General features: G+C 37.7%; 2 protein-coding genes across 3 annotated transcripts in view; one reads left to right on the plus strand and one right to left on the minus strand.

Annotated features, from left to right (window-relative positions):
* Positions 1–720: 720 nt before the first annotated feature.
* MRPL57 (mitochondrial ribosomal protein L57) lies at positions 721–2,922 on the minus strand. Its single transcript, XM_023742446.1, has 2 exons — positions 2,816–2,922; positions 721–2,613 (listed from the first exon to the last, which is right to left on the minus strand). Exon 2 carries the CDS (start codon positions 2,606–2,608, stop codon positions 2,300–2,302), a length of 309 nt encoding a protein of 102 aa, XP_023598214.1. The 5' UTR covers positions 2,609–2,613; positions 2,816–2,922; the 3' UTR covers positions 721–2,299.
* A 53-nt stretch (positions 2,923–2,975) lies between these two features.
* Positions 2,976–18,329, plus strand: part of SKA3 (spindle and kinetochore associated complex subunit 3) — a 39,048-nt gene continuing 23,694 nt past the window's right edge. For both annotated transcript variants that reach the window (XM_023742445.1, XM_023742444.1), the window contains exons 1-4: positions 2,976–3,161; positions 8,470–8,531; positions 8,644–8,809; positions 11,760–12,168. In XM_023742445.1, the coding sequence (XP_023598213.1) occupies positions 3,059–3,161; positions 8,470–8,531; positions 8,644–8,809; positions 11,760–12,168 (740 nt within the window). In that variant the 5' untranslated portion in view covers positions 2,976–3,058. The remainder of the gene's footprint in view (positions 3,162–8,469; positions 8,532–8,643; positions 8,810–11,759; positions 12,169–18,329) is intronic.

Consider the following 18,329-nt stretch of genomic DNA (forward strand, 5'->3'; position numbering starts at 1 on the left):
AGCATCCTTTTGCTTCTTAAATATCTTCTGAGATTTAACTTAACCATTATTAATATTTTTTCAAACTCCAAAGTCTAAGGAAGTTTTTGAGCTATATAGAAATCAGAGCAATAGGAAGTACTTGTGGTTTTACGCAGGTCCCCGGGCCCTCTTTCCTTCACCATTCTCTTAAACAGCATCTGCTATCACCATTTCCAGGTATAAAAATATTAAATTGCCCATATGCACCTTGATTTTAGAGACATTTCTATGACTAATGAAAAGCTTTCAACAAATATTTACGTACTACGAAGAATATAACATATTAATAAGATAGTTCAGCTTGGGTCTATTATGTGTTAGGCACCTTGTTAAGTGCAATGAGTAAAGAAAACCAAAGTGCCTAGACCACAGTTACCCATACTGTTTACAGATACTAAAACGTCAATCACGTAAATCTGAATCAAATGTGGTATTCTTTGTTAATGAGGAAGAACATTCAATGTGCTCATACATTAGTCTTAGGCACCTTGGAGAGGGCTTTAACTCATAGCCACCTTATGTATAACAGAACAAAACAGTGCCATTCTCACAATCATTGCTATGTTTGAGTCCATTTTGCAGACTAGTAGAGCCCTGGTGGCACAGTGGTCGAGAGGTAGGCTGCTAACCAAAAGGCTGGCAGTCTGAATCCACCAGTCGCTCCCTGGAAACCCTCTGGGGCAGTTCTACTCTGTCCTGTAAGGTTGCTATGAGTTGGAATTGACTCGACGGCAACAGGTTTTAATAGCGTACGAAATTCTATTTACCCATATAATCTCAGTATGTTTTCAGAAAGTATATGTATATAAAAACAGACTAAAAGAAAATACATGAATCAGGATTATCTCATTATTTCTAGGCAACAGAATCATTTACTACTTTCATTCTATGTAGTTTCCACATTTTCTATTAAAAACACATAATGATTAATATCAGGCCAAACTGCAAGTCGAATCCTTACTGGGAGTGAGATAGGGAAGGGAAAGAGGGACTGAGCTCCTGGGCAAAGGACCCTGAACTAAAAACATGTGCTTAACTAATGACACAAAACCCATTATCTTGGAACATGCAATAATGAAAGAACAACCCACCCAGCTCTCAATGTATTTCCTTAGTGTTTTTCAGAAGAACCTGCCCGATCTTGTCCCTGGAGCATGCGCAGACATCCACAAAGTGGCTGACAGACCCGCGACGGGAATCGAGCTGGCACCACAGGGGAACTGTAGAGGCGCAGCACCCCATAATAAGTCCTGCCATCCAGTCCCAAGAGCCTTTGTTACGGGTTCCACTTGAATTATCTCTTCTGCGCGCACCTAATCTTCATAACCCCGCCTCTTTCATGAATAAAGATGATGCCTTTTCCCCGCCTAAAAAACTTTATAAACCCTAGTCAATCCTTTATTCAGGGAGACAAAGGCTAGCACTGTATTGTCCCTCTGTCTCCGCTTGCGAGCTACTTTTTCTCAATAAAGTTTTGTTTGTGCAGAAAACTTGAGCCTCTCCTGGTCATTCTTGGTCAGTAGAAGGCAAGAACCTCATAGGGGTTGCCCAGGTTGGGCAGAAGACCCCGGCAACAGGAGAATGACTTTGGACAAGCTCCTTAATTGTTTCCTCAAGGCTAAAATCAAAATAGCCCCAACTTCATAGAGCTGCTGTATTTGGTAACTAACACTTGTAAAGTGCTTAACTACTTTTATTACATTCAGAAAAAAGTTATTTTAAAAAACAGCTTAAATTAGTGAGTTGTATGGTATGTGAATTAAACCTCAATAAAGCTGTTTTTAAAAATACACCTACATGTAACAGTTCTGAAAAATATCTTTTACTTCATTTAAATGTTCACTTCTAGTAGTCAAAATCACAGCAGAAAATGCTACTTTTATGAGTATGTCTAATGAGAAAAAGCTCACAATTCCGTTAAGTTTAGGAGATTAATTCTGACAGACGATAAACACACTGATACTGCATTTTCAATCCCCCATCAAGTGTATCTTTAAGGACAGAACCGAAACCATAAAGTTTGGAGATTTATTGTAGCGTTCATCCAAATAAGTTTCACATCATCTGTGACCCAGGGAATCACCGGTATTTCCCTAACAGACTGAAGATGCATGAAATACAATGCCACAGTGATTTATATGCAGACCACTATGCTCATGTTTTGTTTGTTGTTTTTTTAAAAAAGCTGGTTCAATAGCTCACATTTTTCTAGTGGTTTTCACTTCCGGGATCAGGTGAAGAGAGGGCCCTGTAACCTATAAAACCGAAGAGCGGAGACTCAGGACCATTTCTTGGTGACATTGAGATGGTTGAGCTGGTCTACAACAAATCTATGCGGGGGAAACTTGGAAGTGCTGCTTGCCTTGATGGCCGCGAAGGTCTCTGCCCTGCGGATTGCAGCGTGGCCGTACTCCTGCTCCGCCGTGAGGTAGGGCATGCTTAGCCAATAATGGTTCTCCGCCTCGATCTCCAGGCGACGGATCATGTTCTGCTTCGCATGGAAAGACACGGTCCGCGGCCTCCGGTGCTTCCCGATCCACTGTCTTCCAGGAATGCGACTGCGGCGTAGGAGAGCGGTCAGGAACATGGTGCCTGTTGGGGAGAGGGGTTAGAAGCGGAATCAAACTGGCAGCCCACCGGGGCCGAAGAGAGAAACCGGGCACGCGAGCCCTGCTCACTCGCCATCTCAGACCCAGGAACGCGCGCTGCCACCCGAACGAAAATGGGGAACCAGCTAAGGTCGACAGGCGAAGAAGGGGACTTCCAAAGTACCGACGTACGACCAGCAACTCACCAGCCTACTCCCCAGTGCTCTGGCTGCCCACCGGAAGCTAGAGGACACTGCAGCGAAAACACGCCCGCCTCCTGGGACCGTCTGCCGCTTCTCGAGAGCCTCTAGCTCTCGCGAGAGAGGATTTGTGCGTCTCGTCGGAAGTTTCCGGCGACGTGAGATTCAAACTGGTCGCGGGCGGTGAGCCGCGGTGAGCTAGCTGTTCCGCCGGATTCCTGTTTTGGGGCAGCTTCTCTGTCCTCGCCAATGGATCTCATCCGGAACTTCTACGGAAAACTGCGGTCTGTGGCCATTACCCTGGACAGCGAGACGGCCCGGCTGCAGCGGGCGCTGAACGGAGAGGAGAGCGGTGAGTGAGGTGGCAGGTCCAGGCGCTGAGGGCGTCTTCGTGCTGAAAGTCGGGCGGGTCAGAAAGTCATCAAACAAATACAAATAAGTAAACCTACAGATGTGGTTATGTATTCATTTATGTGAGAAGTGCTTCGAAAGAGATAAGGGGCAAGGGCGGGGTAGGTGCACATATCAAAATGCTCAGTTAATCTTTGTCGGTAACAGCTCCAAGGTGCCACCTTTTTATTATTCTTATGGCCCCTCAAGTGTGATGTCTCTGTTTTTAGTTCCCTGTACAGCCACGATTCTCTCCTCAAATAATGAAAGTAGCATTATTATTATGTTACTAAGAAAAACAGCTGCACTTTTGAATAAAAATCGAAATTAAGTTGACAGATTGAGCTGATAATGCATACACTAATTTATACATGATATGCTTTCAAGGCGGGAGAAAGACCTGGCGATCTGCTCCCATGAAGATTATAGTCTAAGAAACCCTATAGGGCAGTTCTGTCGGCCATATAGGCTCGCTAGGAGTCAGAATCGACTGGACAGCACAGGATAACAACAGTATGTTTTCAAGTCAGCTATAATGTTATATGCTTATCAATAAAAATAAGGTACACAAAATCAAGCAATTTCTTTTTGAAATGTAGCTATTTAGCGTTGTTCTTTGCATGTATCCAAGTGGTCCACAGTTGCAGTAAACTTCTGCATTTTTGCCAATGAACTATATTGCCTACCCAAACAATAATACTCAATATTATTTTTCTTTATAAATAAAGTAGAATTCACTGTCACGATCCTTTGTATTAGAGATTTTTCCTTTTTTTTTTGTTTGTTGTTGTAGTTTAAGTGACAGTTTACAAGTTAGTTTCTCATACAAAAATTTATACATATGTTGTTACATGACCCTAATTGATCTCTCTATACTGTGATAGCACACTCCTCCTTTCCACCCCTGATTTTCCATGTCCATTCAGCCAGCTGCTAACCCTCTCAGCCTTCTCATCTCACCTCTGGACAGAAGCTGCCCATCTAGTCTCATGTATCAACTTGAGCTAAGAAGCACACTCTTCACAAGGATCATTTTATGTCCCACAGTCCAGTCCAGTCTTTGTCTGAAGAGTTGGCCTTGGGAATTGTTTTAGTTCTGGGTTGGTGGAGAGTCCTGGGGCCATACTTTCCGGGGTTCTGGTCTTTTTACTAGAATTTGAGTTCTGCAGCCCACCTTTCTCCTGCTCCATCAGGGACTCTCTGTTGTGTGCCCTGTCAGGGCAGTCATTGGTGGTAGCCAGGCACCATCTAGTTCTTCTGGTCTCAAGATGATGCAGTCTGTATTAGAGATTTTTTAAAGTTCTTGCAAGAGTAGTTCAGATTTTGAGTCGTACATAAATGTCATAAATGTAATGTTTCTGATAATGTTGCACTCTATAGATGCAGACTCATTTTACTTCAATTATATTTGTTGTCTAACCATGTGTAAAAATGTTTATTTTTGTGACTGTAAAAACAATACATATGGGGAGAGGGAATAATAGGGAGTTATTACTTAAGGGATACAGAGTTTCTGGTTGGGGTGATGAACTTTGGGAAACTTGTGATTGTTGTGCAGCATGGTGAACGTAATTAATGTCACTGTACACTTAAAATAGTTGAAGTGGCAAATTTTTTGTCATATCCTTTACACAATAAAATAAAAACAAAGACAAAACTCTGCTGGAAAGAAACATGTTATTTAACCCAGAAAAAAGGGGGAGAGGGTTCCTAACTCTCTGTATTCTCTTTTCTTTGTTTCTATAAATTTCAAATTGTTCTAAAAAATAAAACCTATTAAAAAAAATAACCAATATATGTGCATTGTAGGAAATTTGAGATATGGAAAAGAAGAAAATTAATATTCTCCATAACCCCACCATCAAAGGACACCACTATTGATATCTTGGAATCCCTGAATGATGTAAACAGTTAATGTGACTGCTAACCAAAAGGTTGGAGGTTTGAGTCCACTTTAGACACCTTGGAAGAAAGACTTGGCAACCTACTTGTAAAAAATCAGCCCTTGAAAACTATGGAGCACAGACGTGGGGTCTTCATGAATTGGAGTCAGTTCCGTGGCAACTGTTTTTTTTTTTTTTTTAATTGATAAATATAAATTAGTATGGTATTTGATAATTATAGTAGATTTTTTTATCATTCTTATTTTTTAGATGTTTTGTTTTGCTTTTGTTTACATAGTTGAGACCATACTGTAAGAGTGTGGAATTGTAATAGCTAAAGAAAATGATCACAGAAAATTTCACCGTTCCTGAACATGGGGATGAATCATAAATTGTTTGAGTTCTTTTTTTTTTAATTGTAAATATATAAGTAACAAAACATTTGCCATTTCAACAATCTTCACATATACAATTTAAAAACAAAACAAAAGAAACTTCTTGCCGTTGAGTCGATTCCAACTCATAGTGACTCTATAGGACAGAGTAGAACTGCCCCGTAGGGTTTTCAGGAAGTGGCTGGTGGATTCGAACTTCTGACCTTTTGATTAGCAGCCGATCTCTTATCCACTGCACCACCAGGGCCCCTCTGTTTAGTGACATTAAATATGTTCATCATGTTGTTCAACCATCCCATTCCTGATTTTTTTCCATCACCCTTTAAAAGAAACTCAGTGTCCCCTAAGTGTATGTAACTCACCACTGGTAACCACTAATAAACTTTGATCTCTATACATTTGTCTGTTCTAGATATTTCATATAAGTGAGATCATAAAGTATTTGTCCTTTTGTGACTGACATAGTTCACTCAGCATAGTGTTTTCAGTGTTTACCTGTGTTGTAACATGTATCAGCACATCATTTCTCTTTATGGCTGAGTAATATTCCATTGTATGTATGTACCACATTTTGTTTATGCATTCATCTGTGGATAGACATTTCAGTTGTGTCCACCTTTTGACTATTGTAAAAAATGCTGCAGTGAACAGTGGTATACAGATTTCTGTTTGCATTCCTGCTTTTATTTCTGGGTAGGATTGGGATTGCTAGGTCATGTGGTAGGTCTGTTTAACTTATTGAAGTACCACCAAATTCTTTTCCACAGTGGCAGTTCCATTTTGCATTCCCACCAGTAATGGATGAGGGTTCCAATTTTTCCACATCCTTGTCAACACCTTGTAGCCATTCTAGTAGGGACAAAGTGGTATCTCACTGTGGTTTTAATTCGCATCTCCCTAGTGACTAATGGCGTTGAGCATCTTTTCATGTGTTGGCAGTTTGTATGTCCTCTTTGGTGATCATTATTTTTTATTGCTGAATAATATTCCATTGTATAGATATACCACATTTTATTTATCCGTTCATCTATTGACAGACATTTGGGTTGTTTCCACCTTTTAGCTATTATGAATAATGCTGCTATAAACATTTGTGTACAAGTTTTTTACGAGAGCATGTGTTTTCAGTTCTCTAGAAGTGGAATTGCTGGGTCATATGTTAGCATATGTATGTGTAATTTTTTGAGGAACTGCCAAACTGTTTTCCAAAGTGGCTACTCCATTTTATATTTCTACCAGCAATGAATAAGGATTCCAGTTCTTCCACATCCCCCCAAAGCTTGTTATTGTCTAACAAGCCATCGTAGTGCGTGTGAAGTAGTATCTCATTGTGGTTTTGATTTGTATTTCCTTAATGAAAATTGGTTGACTTTTAACAGTGGAAGAAGAAGGAGATCTTCAAAGGAGTCATGTTTTAGAAAACATATATTTGACCAGCTGATTAACGACCAAGGAGACAGAACAGTGGGTAAAGGTTATCTTTTCAGTAAATAAAGCCAGTTCAGTTGGATATCTATATAGAAAAATTTTGATCCCTATCTCATGTCATATGCAAAAATCAATTCCAGGTGAATTGTAGCTCCAAATGCAAAAGGCAAAGCAAAGCTTTTAGAAGAAAGCATAAGAGAGTATTGTCAATGGCAAATACTTTTTATAGTAGGAACCAAAAAGTGCCCACATTAAAATAAAAATTGATAAATAGGACTACATTAAAGTTAAGAACTTATATTTATCAAAAGACACGAGAGAATGAAAAAGCAAACTAGAGTCGTGGAAGGTACTGTGATACAGATATCTGACAAAAGTCTTATATCCAGAATTTATAAAGAGTCTTACAAATAAGCAAGAAAAGGCTGATAACAAAATAGAAAAATGGCTAAAATCTTAAATTGGCACTTCAAAAGAAAGGATCCTCAGGTGGCCAGTGAGCATGTGAAAAGTCATTAACTTCAGTAGTCATCAGGGAAATGCAGATTAAATCCCAAGGCAATACAGTTACACACCCGCCAGGATACTAAAATGAAAAAGAAAATACCAACTGTTGGCAGCGATGTGGAACAAATGAAACTTTCCCATATACTGCTGGTGGAAGTGTAAATTGTAACACCACTTTGGAAAACTGGCAATAGCTACTAAAGCAGAATATGTGCTATATAATGCAGCACATTTTATAGATCTTGAGCATACGTAAATGTGAATATAGGCCCCAAAAGACATGTACGGGAAGGTTCAAAGCAAGAGTATTCATAATAGTACTAAACTAGACACCATTCAAAGTCTATCAACAATAGAATTGGCAAGTAAGTTTGGTATAATCACACTGTGGAATACTATACGGTAATGAGAATGAACAGATTAGGCTATGGATGAACATAACGTTAAGTGAAAGAAGCCAGTCAGAAGAGAATACATACTGCATGATTCCCTTAAATAAAGTTAATAAATAGGCAAAACTAATTCATGATGTTAGAAATCAGGGTAGTGGTTATTCTTGAGGGGAAAGTAGAGACTCCAAGAGAGAGTTTCTGAAGTTCTGGCATAGCGGTTAAAGCACTCAGCTGCTAACCGAAAGGTCAGCGGTTGGAACCCACTAGCTGCTCCACAGGAGAAAGATGTGGTAGTCTGCTTCCATAAAGACTGCAGCCTTGGAAACCCAGTGGAACAGTAGGGTCGCTATGAGTCAGAATTGACTCAACGGCAATGGGTTTCATAATGCTCAGTTTCTTGATCTGAGCGCTGGTGATTGAGGTATGTTCGCTTTGTAAAGTTCACCAAGCCATGTACTTATGATTTGTATACTTCTGTATGTATACTATAGTTCAATTAAAGCTTACATTTTTAAAGACTTTAATATTTTTGTTAGCAATGGACACGATATAAATTATAAATAAATATCTACATGGATTTTACAATTCCAAGAAACGGTACTAAATTATATTTTCTATTCTGTTTCTTTTCCTTTCCTCATGTGTATTCAATATTCATATTGAAGGGTTTGAAGATTATGCAGTGAAGATTTTACATGACCTGCATTCAGAAGTCTGGACTTTAAAGGTAGCACTGCTACAATATTAATTTGTCATTTTTCTGTTATGTGTAATTTTTATTAATCTAAATAGACTTAGTCAACAGAGAAGTTCTAATGTACTTTCTTTCCTTGTGAAAGGAGGATGTTACTATTCTTCTTCATAAAGCAAGCTTAGAAAGTCAAGAAAACACTGATTTCATAAAGGCAACCAAGGTACTGATGAAAAGAAATTCAGTGGATATCATGAAAATAAGAGAGTTTTTCCAGAAGTATGGATATAATCCACGGGCGAAGGAAAATTCAGGTTTGAATCACTTTCATTTTATAGCATTTGTTTTTGTATTTTAAAAAAAAGCAGCATGATTAAGTCAGTCAGCTGTAGGCTTGGCAAAGGTTTCTAGTTCTGGCTGTACCATTATGTGACTATCATTTGATAAGCACTTATTGAACACTCAATGTGTGCTGGATGCAGTGCTGATCTGTGGTAAAGAACACAGTCCTTGCGCTATTTGCCAAAATGCTAGATGAGAACTAACACAATGCTAAATGGAAGAATTCTTTGAGCTGCTTAGGATAAAAGTACAATATAAATCTTTGTGACTTAGAATAGGTAGTTTTAGTCCAAACTGCAGCTGATGATGGGGATGGCGCAGGACTAGGCAGTGTTTCATTCCATTGTGCATGGGATCGCCATGAGTCGGGGGCCAACTGGATGGCAGCTAACAACAAAGTCAGCTCTGCTCATCAATAGCTGAGTATCCTTAGGCATGCTATTTCATTTTTCTTGTTCTCAGTTTCCTGAGTCGAACTGCCTAGGTTCAAATCTCTGTTCCACCACTTACTAGCTGTATTATCTCTGGCAAGTTACTTGACCTTGTGCCTCAGTTTCTCATCTACACAGTAAGGATGTTTAATGGTATCTACCTTATGAGTTTGTATAAAGATTAAATGAGACAGAATTTGCTTAGAGCAGTGCCTGGCATGTAACAGTCACCCATTGTTAAATATTGTTGTTACTGTTGTGCCTGTAGTTATGAATGATTAGTTTCAATATGCTTCAGTGTATTCACTTCTATTACAAGAATGAGCTCTGTAACATCGCTCTTACTTTATAACCTGGTGAAGAACCAGATGGTATCCGGTGGAAAACCAGCACCATGAGTTTAAACAGCCTGCAATGGCCGCCATCTAGGGGCTCGACTAAGTCCAGGTATTGATCATCGATGTGTTATCTCCAATCTCCGATCAAAAGGAGGGACTGATTTAGGAAATAATATTGGAGTTATTATTCCGTCTCCTTGAGCATACAGAATGTGACCCAGCTGAAGCTGGGCTCACAAGGGCTCACAAGGATTCACAAGGACACATCAACTGGGCCCTGAGGTATAAAGACAATAGCTAAGATAATCTTGGAAAACATCTTAAGGAAGTTTTCACAAAAGCCCATCAAACAGAACACCAAAGACTTTCCACTCTTATCTTTTTCTATTAGCATTTAGTGAATAGAAATTTGTTGGACCAGTGAAGACCCTCCTGACTTTCGTAACTGAAACCAGTACCAATGATGGTTAACAAAGATGATTCAAAATGTAAGATTATAATTTCTAGCCAATCAGTGAAAAAGTGATGCTTTCAATGATTCTACCCATTTTGTGATGTTGATATATACTGATGGCTCTGTAACTGTTCTTTGGATTCAGGCAGACATGGCTGTGGCAGCATGCTTGTCCATTTTCCCATTCTTGCCTATTCTGTGATATTCTTTGGACTCGGGCAGACATGGCTGTGGCAGCATGCTTGTCCTCTTCCCACTTTTGTCCTTTTGAATATATGCCAAATAAAACTTTCTTTTTACTTTAAAAAAAAAAAAAAAAGAATGATCTCTGTACATAAATAAAACATTAATTAAACAAATATTCATTGGGGATGTGTATGCAGAAATGTTATTAAGAACATATACTAAATAGTCCATATGGTATAATAGAAAGAAGGCAGTTGGCTTTGATGTGACAGAGCCATTAATTCAAATTCTGGCTGCACTACCTGTGTGACCTTGGATAATTTCTTTAAATTGCTTTTTCCTCACTTGTAAAAATGGGGATAATAATAACCCCTGAACCCACCAGCCATTCCACAGGGGAAAAGACTTGGCAATCTGCTCCCATAAAGATTTCAGCCTAGGAAACACTATGGGGCAGTTCTACTCTGTCCTATAGGGTTGCTATGAGTTGGAATTGACTAGACGGCAAACAACAACATGGGTCGTGAAGATCCCTAGGTGGCGCAAACGGTTTGCACTCGACTACTAACGTAAAGGTTGGTAGCTTGAACCCACCTAGGAATACCATGGAAGAAGGGCCTGGTGATCTATCTGCTCCCATAAAGATTAAAGCCAAGGAAACCCTATGGATTGGTTCTACTCTATGACACATGGGGTCGCCATGAGTTGGAATCAACTCAACAGCAGTGGTTTTTTTTTTTTTAAGGGTAGGATAATGGTAATAATTTTATTTTATTTTATCACTGACAGTCCTGTGATAAATAACAACAGTAGAATTTGGGTAGTTTTGTAGCATCTTCAGAATTAACAGAAAGCACAATACCACAACAGAACTCAGTGAATCAGTAGCTCTTCTAAGGGCCAAAACCCAAGAAATCAAAGTGTAAAACCTATTAATGGTTACGAAACTACATATCTTTCAAATGCGCTTCCATTGTTTTTCTCAACCAGGCTTTTGATATAGATTGTTCCAGACTGAACTCAGGGAAAAAATTTATCTTTGTAGAGCAGTTTTTCGTTTCTAATTTAATCATCTGAAAGGCAAAAATCTAAAATAATACTAGTATATTTTGTATTAAATCTAGAACACAGTTAACTCCACACTGTAATTAATGTCATCTACATGGTATTAAGAAAGACTGTTGTAAATTACATTAACTCTGAGGAAGTAAGGAAATTGGACTTTTGTTTCAAGATACTAATTTTTCAACTTTTAACACTTTTTTTACTTCCCTGCTCCAGCGTATCATCAACATGGGATACGGGTGGACAAGAGAAGTTTACCTAATGTTAGAAATTTACCTAATGGGCAATTAAAATAAAATATTTAGAAACCAAGGAGAGAATTAGGATTTTTACTGATTTGGGAAATTTCAAATGGAGCTATTTTTTGTGGTTTTAGTGGATTCAGGTACATGAGATTTTGTGTTTTGATATATGACCAGAATGTTTTCTCTTTGATTTTTCCCCTTAGTGGATGAACATGAAATCATTAACTCTAAACCCGAATTGGCTAAATGTGATAATCTTCAAAAGCCTGATAAGAAGGATGATCTGTCTGATTTTACTGTTCCAAGCAGTTTTATTTCTGAGATACCTCCACGCAGTCCACAACTTTCAGATTTTGGACTTGAGCGGTACATGATATCCCAAACTCTGCCAAATCATCCACAAGAAGTAAATAACTGTAAGGAAGAGCTAACAATTTTCTCTCCACCTACCAAACAGTCACCAACTACAGTACTGAAAACTCCAAAGTGTGCACTAAAGATGGATGATTTTGAGTGTATGACTCCTAAATTAGAACACTTTGGTATCTCTGAATATACATATTTAAATGAAGATTATACAGTGGGGCTTAAACATGTGAAAAATAATAAAAGGTAAGCAGCTTTCTTAAGGCTCTTGCATGATACCTTATGAAAAAGACACATTTTATCTAACTTTCTAAATATTTTGCATTTATTGATTTTTCCTAGAAGAAATACAATGTTTCAGACTATATCTTTCCTTTCAAATCTCCCTGAATCAACAATTATACCAGTAAATTGTAAGCTCTTGGTTTCTTTGGGTTAGGAGCCCATAGCAAGAGTGATAAGGATCTGAAAAAAAAGATATTTGTAGTGATAGAGAAGAGGGGGTAAAATTAGTGAGAACTTACAATTGATTTGTCATGGAGACTTAGGAAGAAAGGGATATCAAGGATAAATCCCAGATTTCTGTTTGCTTGCCTGAGACGATGCTAGGGAAAACAAAAAGATAGGAATACCTGCAGCTTGGGATAAAAGTGAGGTGTTTACTTTAAAAACCTGTTGCCGTCAAGTTGATTCTGACTCATAGCGACCCCATAGGACGGAGTAGAACTGCCCCATATGGTTCCCAAGGAGTGCCTGGTGGATTCGAACTGCCGACCTTTTGGTTAGCAGCTGTAGCTCTTAACCACTGTGCCACCAGGGTTTCAGTGTTTACTTTAGACAAGTTAGTTTTGAGTTAACCTTAGGCATTTTGAGTTGCTTTGTAAGCTCAGGTATTTTAATATGAATTTGAAGCTCAGAGATGAGACCAAAAAGCTTTGGGGGTGATTAGCTTGGAAATGATAATTAAAACCATAAGAGTTACAATGAAAATGAAATTACCACATATCAATATAGCCAAGCAATACCTAAAGTTAAATCCATATTGTTAAGAAATTTCATTACTAAAGAAGGAAAATAAACCTTCAAGTCAAAAAATGAAAAAAAAAAAAACCCAACAATTCTGGGGGAAATAGAAGGGAAGAAACACTAAAGATAAAACAAAATGTCGTTACAAAAAATTTTTAGAAGGGTAGATAAATCTAAGAACTGGTTCTTATTTAAACAAATGCAAATGACAAAATTAGGAACTAAGGGCTATATATTTTTATTTCTTAAACTATGAGAAACTACTATAAGGTGTAGTGCTGGGAAATTTGAAATCTTCAAATACATGAAAATTTTTTGAAGAACAGTACAAATGATCAAAATTGATGTAGAAAGTTTGAATAGACCCAATAATCAAAGAAGAAAACAAAAAGTTATCAAAGAGCTAGTCCTGAAAAGCTCTATGCCCATTACTTTCCTGAATGAATGCTTTCATAACTTCACAGAACATATAAGTTCCATGTTTTATAAAAAGTTTCTTTTTTCTAAAGCTAGAAAAAGAAAACTCTTCAGTTTAGCTTATGAAATTGATATAGCCATGATAAAACCTGACAAAGCACCCAAAAGAAAACTATTGCCCCATCTACTTTATGAATACAGATGTAAAAGTCCTAATTAATATACTCACAAATGGAATTCACCAGAATATTAAAAGTATAATGAATAACTTCCAAGTTAAGCTTATCCCAGGAATGCAAGCATAGTTTAATATTTGGGAACTCATATGATAACACTATTTCTATGATTCGATAAGGGAAATAAAAAAAGTAGGATAATCTCAATAGATGCCAATAAGGAATTCTATAAAATTTGACCTCATTCTTGATTTAAAATGTTTGGGTACTTCCCTAACGTGCTAAAGAATACCAGTACCTAACTTAATAGTGAAGTTTGCTGTCACCAACATCATTCTTGATGGTCTGGCATATGTAATGAGATATGAAACAGAAGTAAGTATTTCTGTTGTGTTTCTAGACAAGTCAAGAATATCAGGTAAAAAACTCTTCGAAATAATAAAAGCTCAAAAAAGAGGCAGATATAGGGTTTTTTTATATAGTTATATAAAATAGCTATTTAAAATAATATGTTCTCCTATATTTCGTTAATAGTTGGTAGATATTATAAAAAAAAAAACATTCAAAATTTCTACAAAAAGAAAATGATAATACCCATCCAGTCATAAGTGAAAGACCTATATGATGAAGACCATAAAATATTTCAGAGTTATATAAAGGGGTAATTAGGATGAAAAAAGATATTATATTTCTGAATAGGATGACTGAATATTGTTGTCTATAAAATTAATTTATAGGTTTCATACAATACAAAGGCTCCATAGAATTTTTCTTTTAAGATGGAGAAAGATATCTGACAAAATGACTAAAATTTGTTTGGAAGAATAAAACATGAGGATAGCTTAAAAAAAAGGATTGAGGAATAACAGCAATGAGTGGTATTGATGTATTACATATTAAAATATATAAAGCTACATACAGTAAGTCAAACAGCACAAAACTGGCATGTATCATTGAAACAGAATAGCACAGAAACAGACTCTAATTTATATAGGAATGTAAGGTGGTACAAAGAGTTAACATGCTTTGCTGCTGACCAAAATGTTAGAGTTTGTGTCTACCCAGAGGTGCTTTGGAAGAAAGGCCTTGCGATCTACTTCTGAGAAATCAGCCCATTGAAAATCCTATGGCACACAACTCTACTCAGACACACATGGGGTTGTATGAGTCTGAACCGACTTGATGGCAGCTGGTTTTTGTGGAGTCCCTGGGTGGTGCAGACAGTTAGGCACTTGACTACTAACTGAAAGATTGGCAGTTTGAACCTACCCAGAGGAGCCTCTGAAGAAAGGTTTGTTGATCTGCTCCTGAAAGGTGACAGCCTTGAAAACTCTGGAGCACAGTTCTACTCTGAAACATGGAGTCACCATTAGTTGGAATGGACTTAACGGCAACAGGTTTGTGTTTTGGTTTGAAGTTTGAAGTTGTTTTTGAAGTAAAAATTATTCAATAAATTATGCTGGGATAATTGGTGAACTGTTTGAAAAAAATAATCTTTGTCCCATGTCAAAATAAATTGCAGGTAGTTAAAAAAGATAAATGTTTAAACAAACCATTTAAAAATAGAAGAAAATGTAGATGAGTTATCCATTTAAACAATGAAAACAAGTACGTAGGAAATTATTAATGCACAAAATAGTCAGATAGTAGATTTTTTACTATTGTTGTAAATACGAAATGTGGGATAACGAGATAGTCCATAAGTGAGGAGTAGGTGTATTTGTAATTGTATAAAACCTATAAATTAATTTGACATGACATCTTAACAATACTCAGTCATTCCATTCAGTATTATAGAATGGAACACAAAAAAATATAAAACATAAAAAAGAAACAAACCCAATAGAGTATTACTCAGCCATAAAGAGGAAAGAAGTGCTGGTGCATGCCACAACATGGATGAACCTTGAGGGCATTATGCTGAGCGAAATAAGTCAGACATAAAAGGACAAATACTATATGATACCACTTATATGAAATGAGCAAATATATAGAAACCAAAAGTGATTACAATTGGCCCTCCCTATGTGGGTTCTGCATTCGTGGACTCAACCAACCACGGATCAAAAGTACAGCAGTCCCCAGTTACTGTGGTTTTGCTTTCCATAGTTTCAGTTACCCATGGTCCTGGCGTGCCACGTATTCAGGGTGGCCTGCTGGCAGGGTCAGATTACCTAATATGCAAAGTAATGCACAGATTTACTTGTGTGTACTCCCTTATCTGTAGTGAACAATCTCACCTGTTTTTCACATCTTTAATGTGTTGAAACCCATGTGAAATTGTTCATTACAGATTAGTAAGTAAACACAGGTAAGCCCAATGTGTCTTGGTCATCTAGCGCTGCTATAACAGAAATACCACAAGTGGGTGGCTTTAACAAAGAGAAATTTATTGTCTCAGTCTACTAGGCTACAAGTCCAAATTCAGTGCGTCAGCTCCAGGAGAAGGCTTTGTCTGTCGGCTCTGGAGGAAGGTCCGTGTCATCAGTCTTCCTTGGTCTAGGAGCTTCTCTGTGTAGGAACCTCAGGTCCAAAGGACACGCTTTACTCCTAGCACTGCTTTCTTGGTGGTATGAGGTTCCCATGTCTCTCTGCTCACTTCTCTCTTTTATATCTCAAAAGAGATTGGCTTAAGACATTATCTAATCTTAAAGACCTCATCAATGTAACTGCCGCTAATCCATCTTTATTACATCATAGTGATAGAATTTACAACATACAGGGAAATCACATCAAATGACAAAATGGTAGACAGTCATACAATACTGGGAATCATGACCCAGCCAAGTTGACATATTTTTGAGGGACACACTTCAATCCATGACAGCATGCATACCTGCTTACTGGTTACTTCGCCCTTGCCTGCAGGAGTCTGGCTCCCCACAGTCCTCAGGCCTTTACCTCCTAGTGTTCCTTTTTTGCAGGGCATGGGCTAGGCAGCTCTCTGCAGGGTAGGAAGCAGCATGCTGCGCAGGGCCAGGGCCTTGGCGCAGGCTGGGACATGGAGGTGAGGCTCATTCTCTGGCTGAAGTGCAAGACATGCAGGTGGGGTGGGGTGGGGTGGTGCTGAGGGGCACAATGCATGTATACCCATCTGTAGCCTCCTGCCATTTCATCTTTTTTCTTGTCATTATTTCCTAAACAATACAGCGTAACAACTATTTGCATAGCATTTACATTGTATTAGGCAGTATAAGTAATCTAGAGATGATTTAAAGTATGCAGAAGGATGTGCTTAGGTTATATGCAAATGCTATGCCATATTATCTAAGTGAGTTGAGCATCTGCAGATATGGGGGTCCTGGAACCAATCCCCCATGGATACCGAGGGGCGACTGTATTATGTTCCAGTAAAAGTAAAACTTTTTAAAAAAATCAAGAAAGTACTTGTAACAAATATGACGAAGTATCATTACAATAGCTGTTATACACGTATTAGTAAGAAAACACTAACATCCAAAAGCTTACTAGGCTATGGGCATGTGTGGACAACTCACAGAAATTAAATATGAATGACTACTAACGATAAACAAAATTTTTGTCTATTAAAATAATGCACAGCTATGTTTGTTTTAGCTGCTATAAGAGTACAATGAGATGGATAGGTTCATCTGCTGCTCTTGGGAATGTTTTATGAAAAGGGCTGATTTTTTAATGTTCAAAACGTTTACATACTCATTCCATTTCTAGGAACACTGAACATTTTGGCACAGTAGTATTCAGTGTAGCCTTATTTATAATAGGGGAAAATTGAAAGCTAAAATATCCCACCGTAGAGAACTAGTTAAATTACGGCATGACATCAAAGTCAGAAATCAGAATCATAGTGAAGAAAACAGATAAGATTTAACTACATACAAAATCTAAACCACTGAAATAAAGAACAAAACAACAAAGCAGAAAGTTTTTATAATGTGATAAAACAAATATGTGTGGATTTATATTATATATATTACATGCATTATACTGTATATATCTTTTTTTTTTTAAGCAAGAAAGGCATTTAATTGTCTCACATTAACTAGATTGACAGTAGACAATTTCAAGTTTGTTGATATGTATCTTAAAAACGCATTTTTTTGACTATTGTGGCTGTATAATAGGTTCTAAAATCAGGTAGTGTGAGGACTCCCACTTTGTTTTTCTTCTTGAGTAATACTTTACTTATTCGGGGCCTCTTCCCTTTCCATATGAAGTTGGTGACTTTATTTCTCCATCTCATTAAAAAATGCTGGTGGAATTTGGCTCAGGATTGCATTGTATGTGTACATCGCTTTGGGTAGAATTGACATTTTCACTATGTTGAGTCTGTCTATCCATGAGCAAGGTATGTTTTTCCACTTAGGCAGGTCTCTTCTGGTTCCTTGCAGTAGTGTCTCGTAGTTTTCATTGTATAGATCTTTTACATCTCTGGTTAGATTTATTCCTAAGTTTTTTATCTTCTTGGGGGCTATTGTAAATGTAATGATTTGATGATTTCCTCTTCGAGGTTCTCTTTGTTGGTGTAAAGGAATCCAACTGATTTTTATATGTTTATCTTGTAACCTGAAACTTCGCTGAAATCTTCTATTAGTTCCAGTAGTTTTCTTGTGGATTTTTTGGGTTTTCTGTGTATAAGATCATATCATCTGCAAATAGAGATACTTTGACTTCTTCCCTACCAATTTGGATGCTCTTTATTTCTTTTTCTAGCCTAATTGCTGTGGCTAGGACCACCAGCACAATGTTGAATAAGAGTGGTGATAAAAGGGCATTCTTGTCTGATTCCCATTCTCAAGGGGAATGCTT

This window comes from Trichechus manatus, unplaced genomic scaffold (genome assembly GCF_000243295.1).
Source record: "Trichechus manatus latirostris isolate Lorelei unplaced genomic scaffold, TriManLat1.0 scaffold00210, whole genome shotgun sequence".
NCBI lineage: Eukaryota > Metazoa > Chordata > Mammalia > Sirenia > Trichechidae > Trichechus > Trichechus manatus.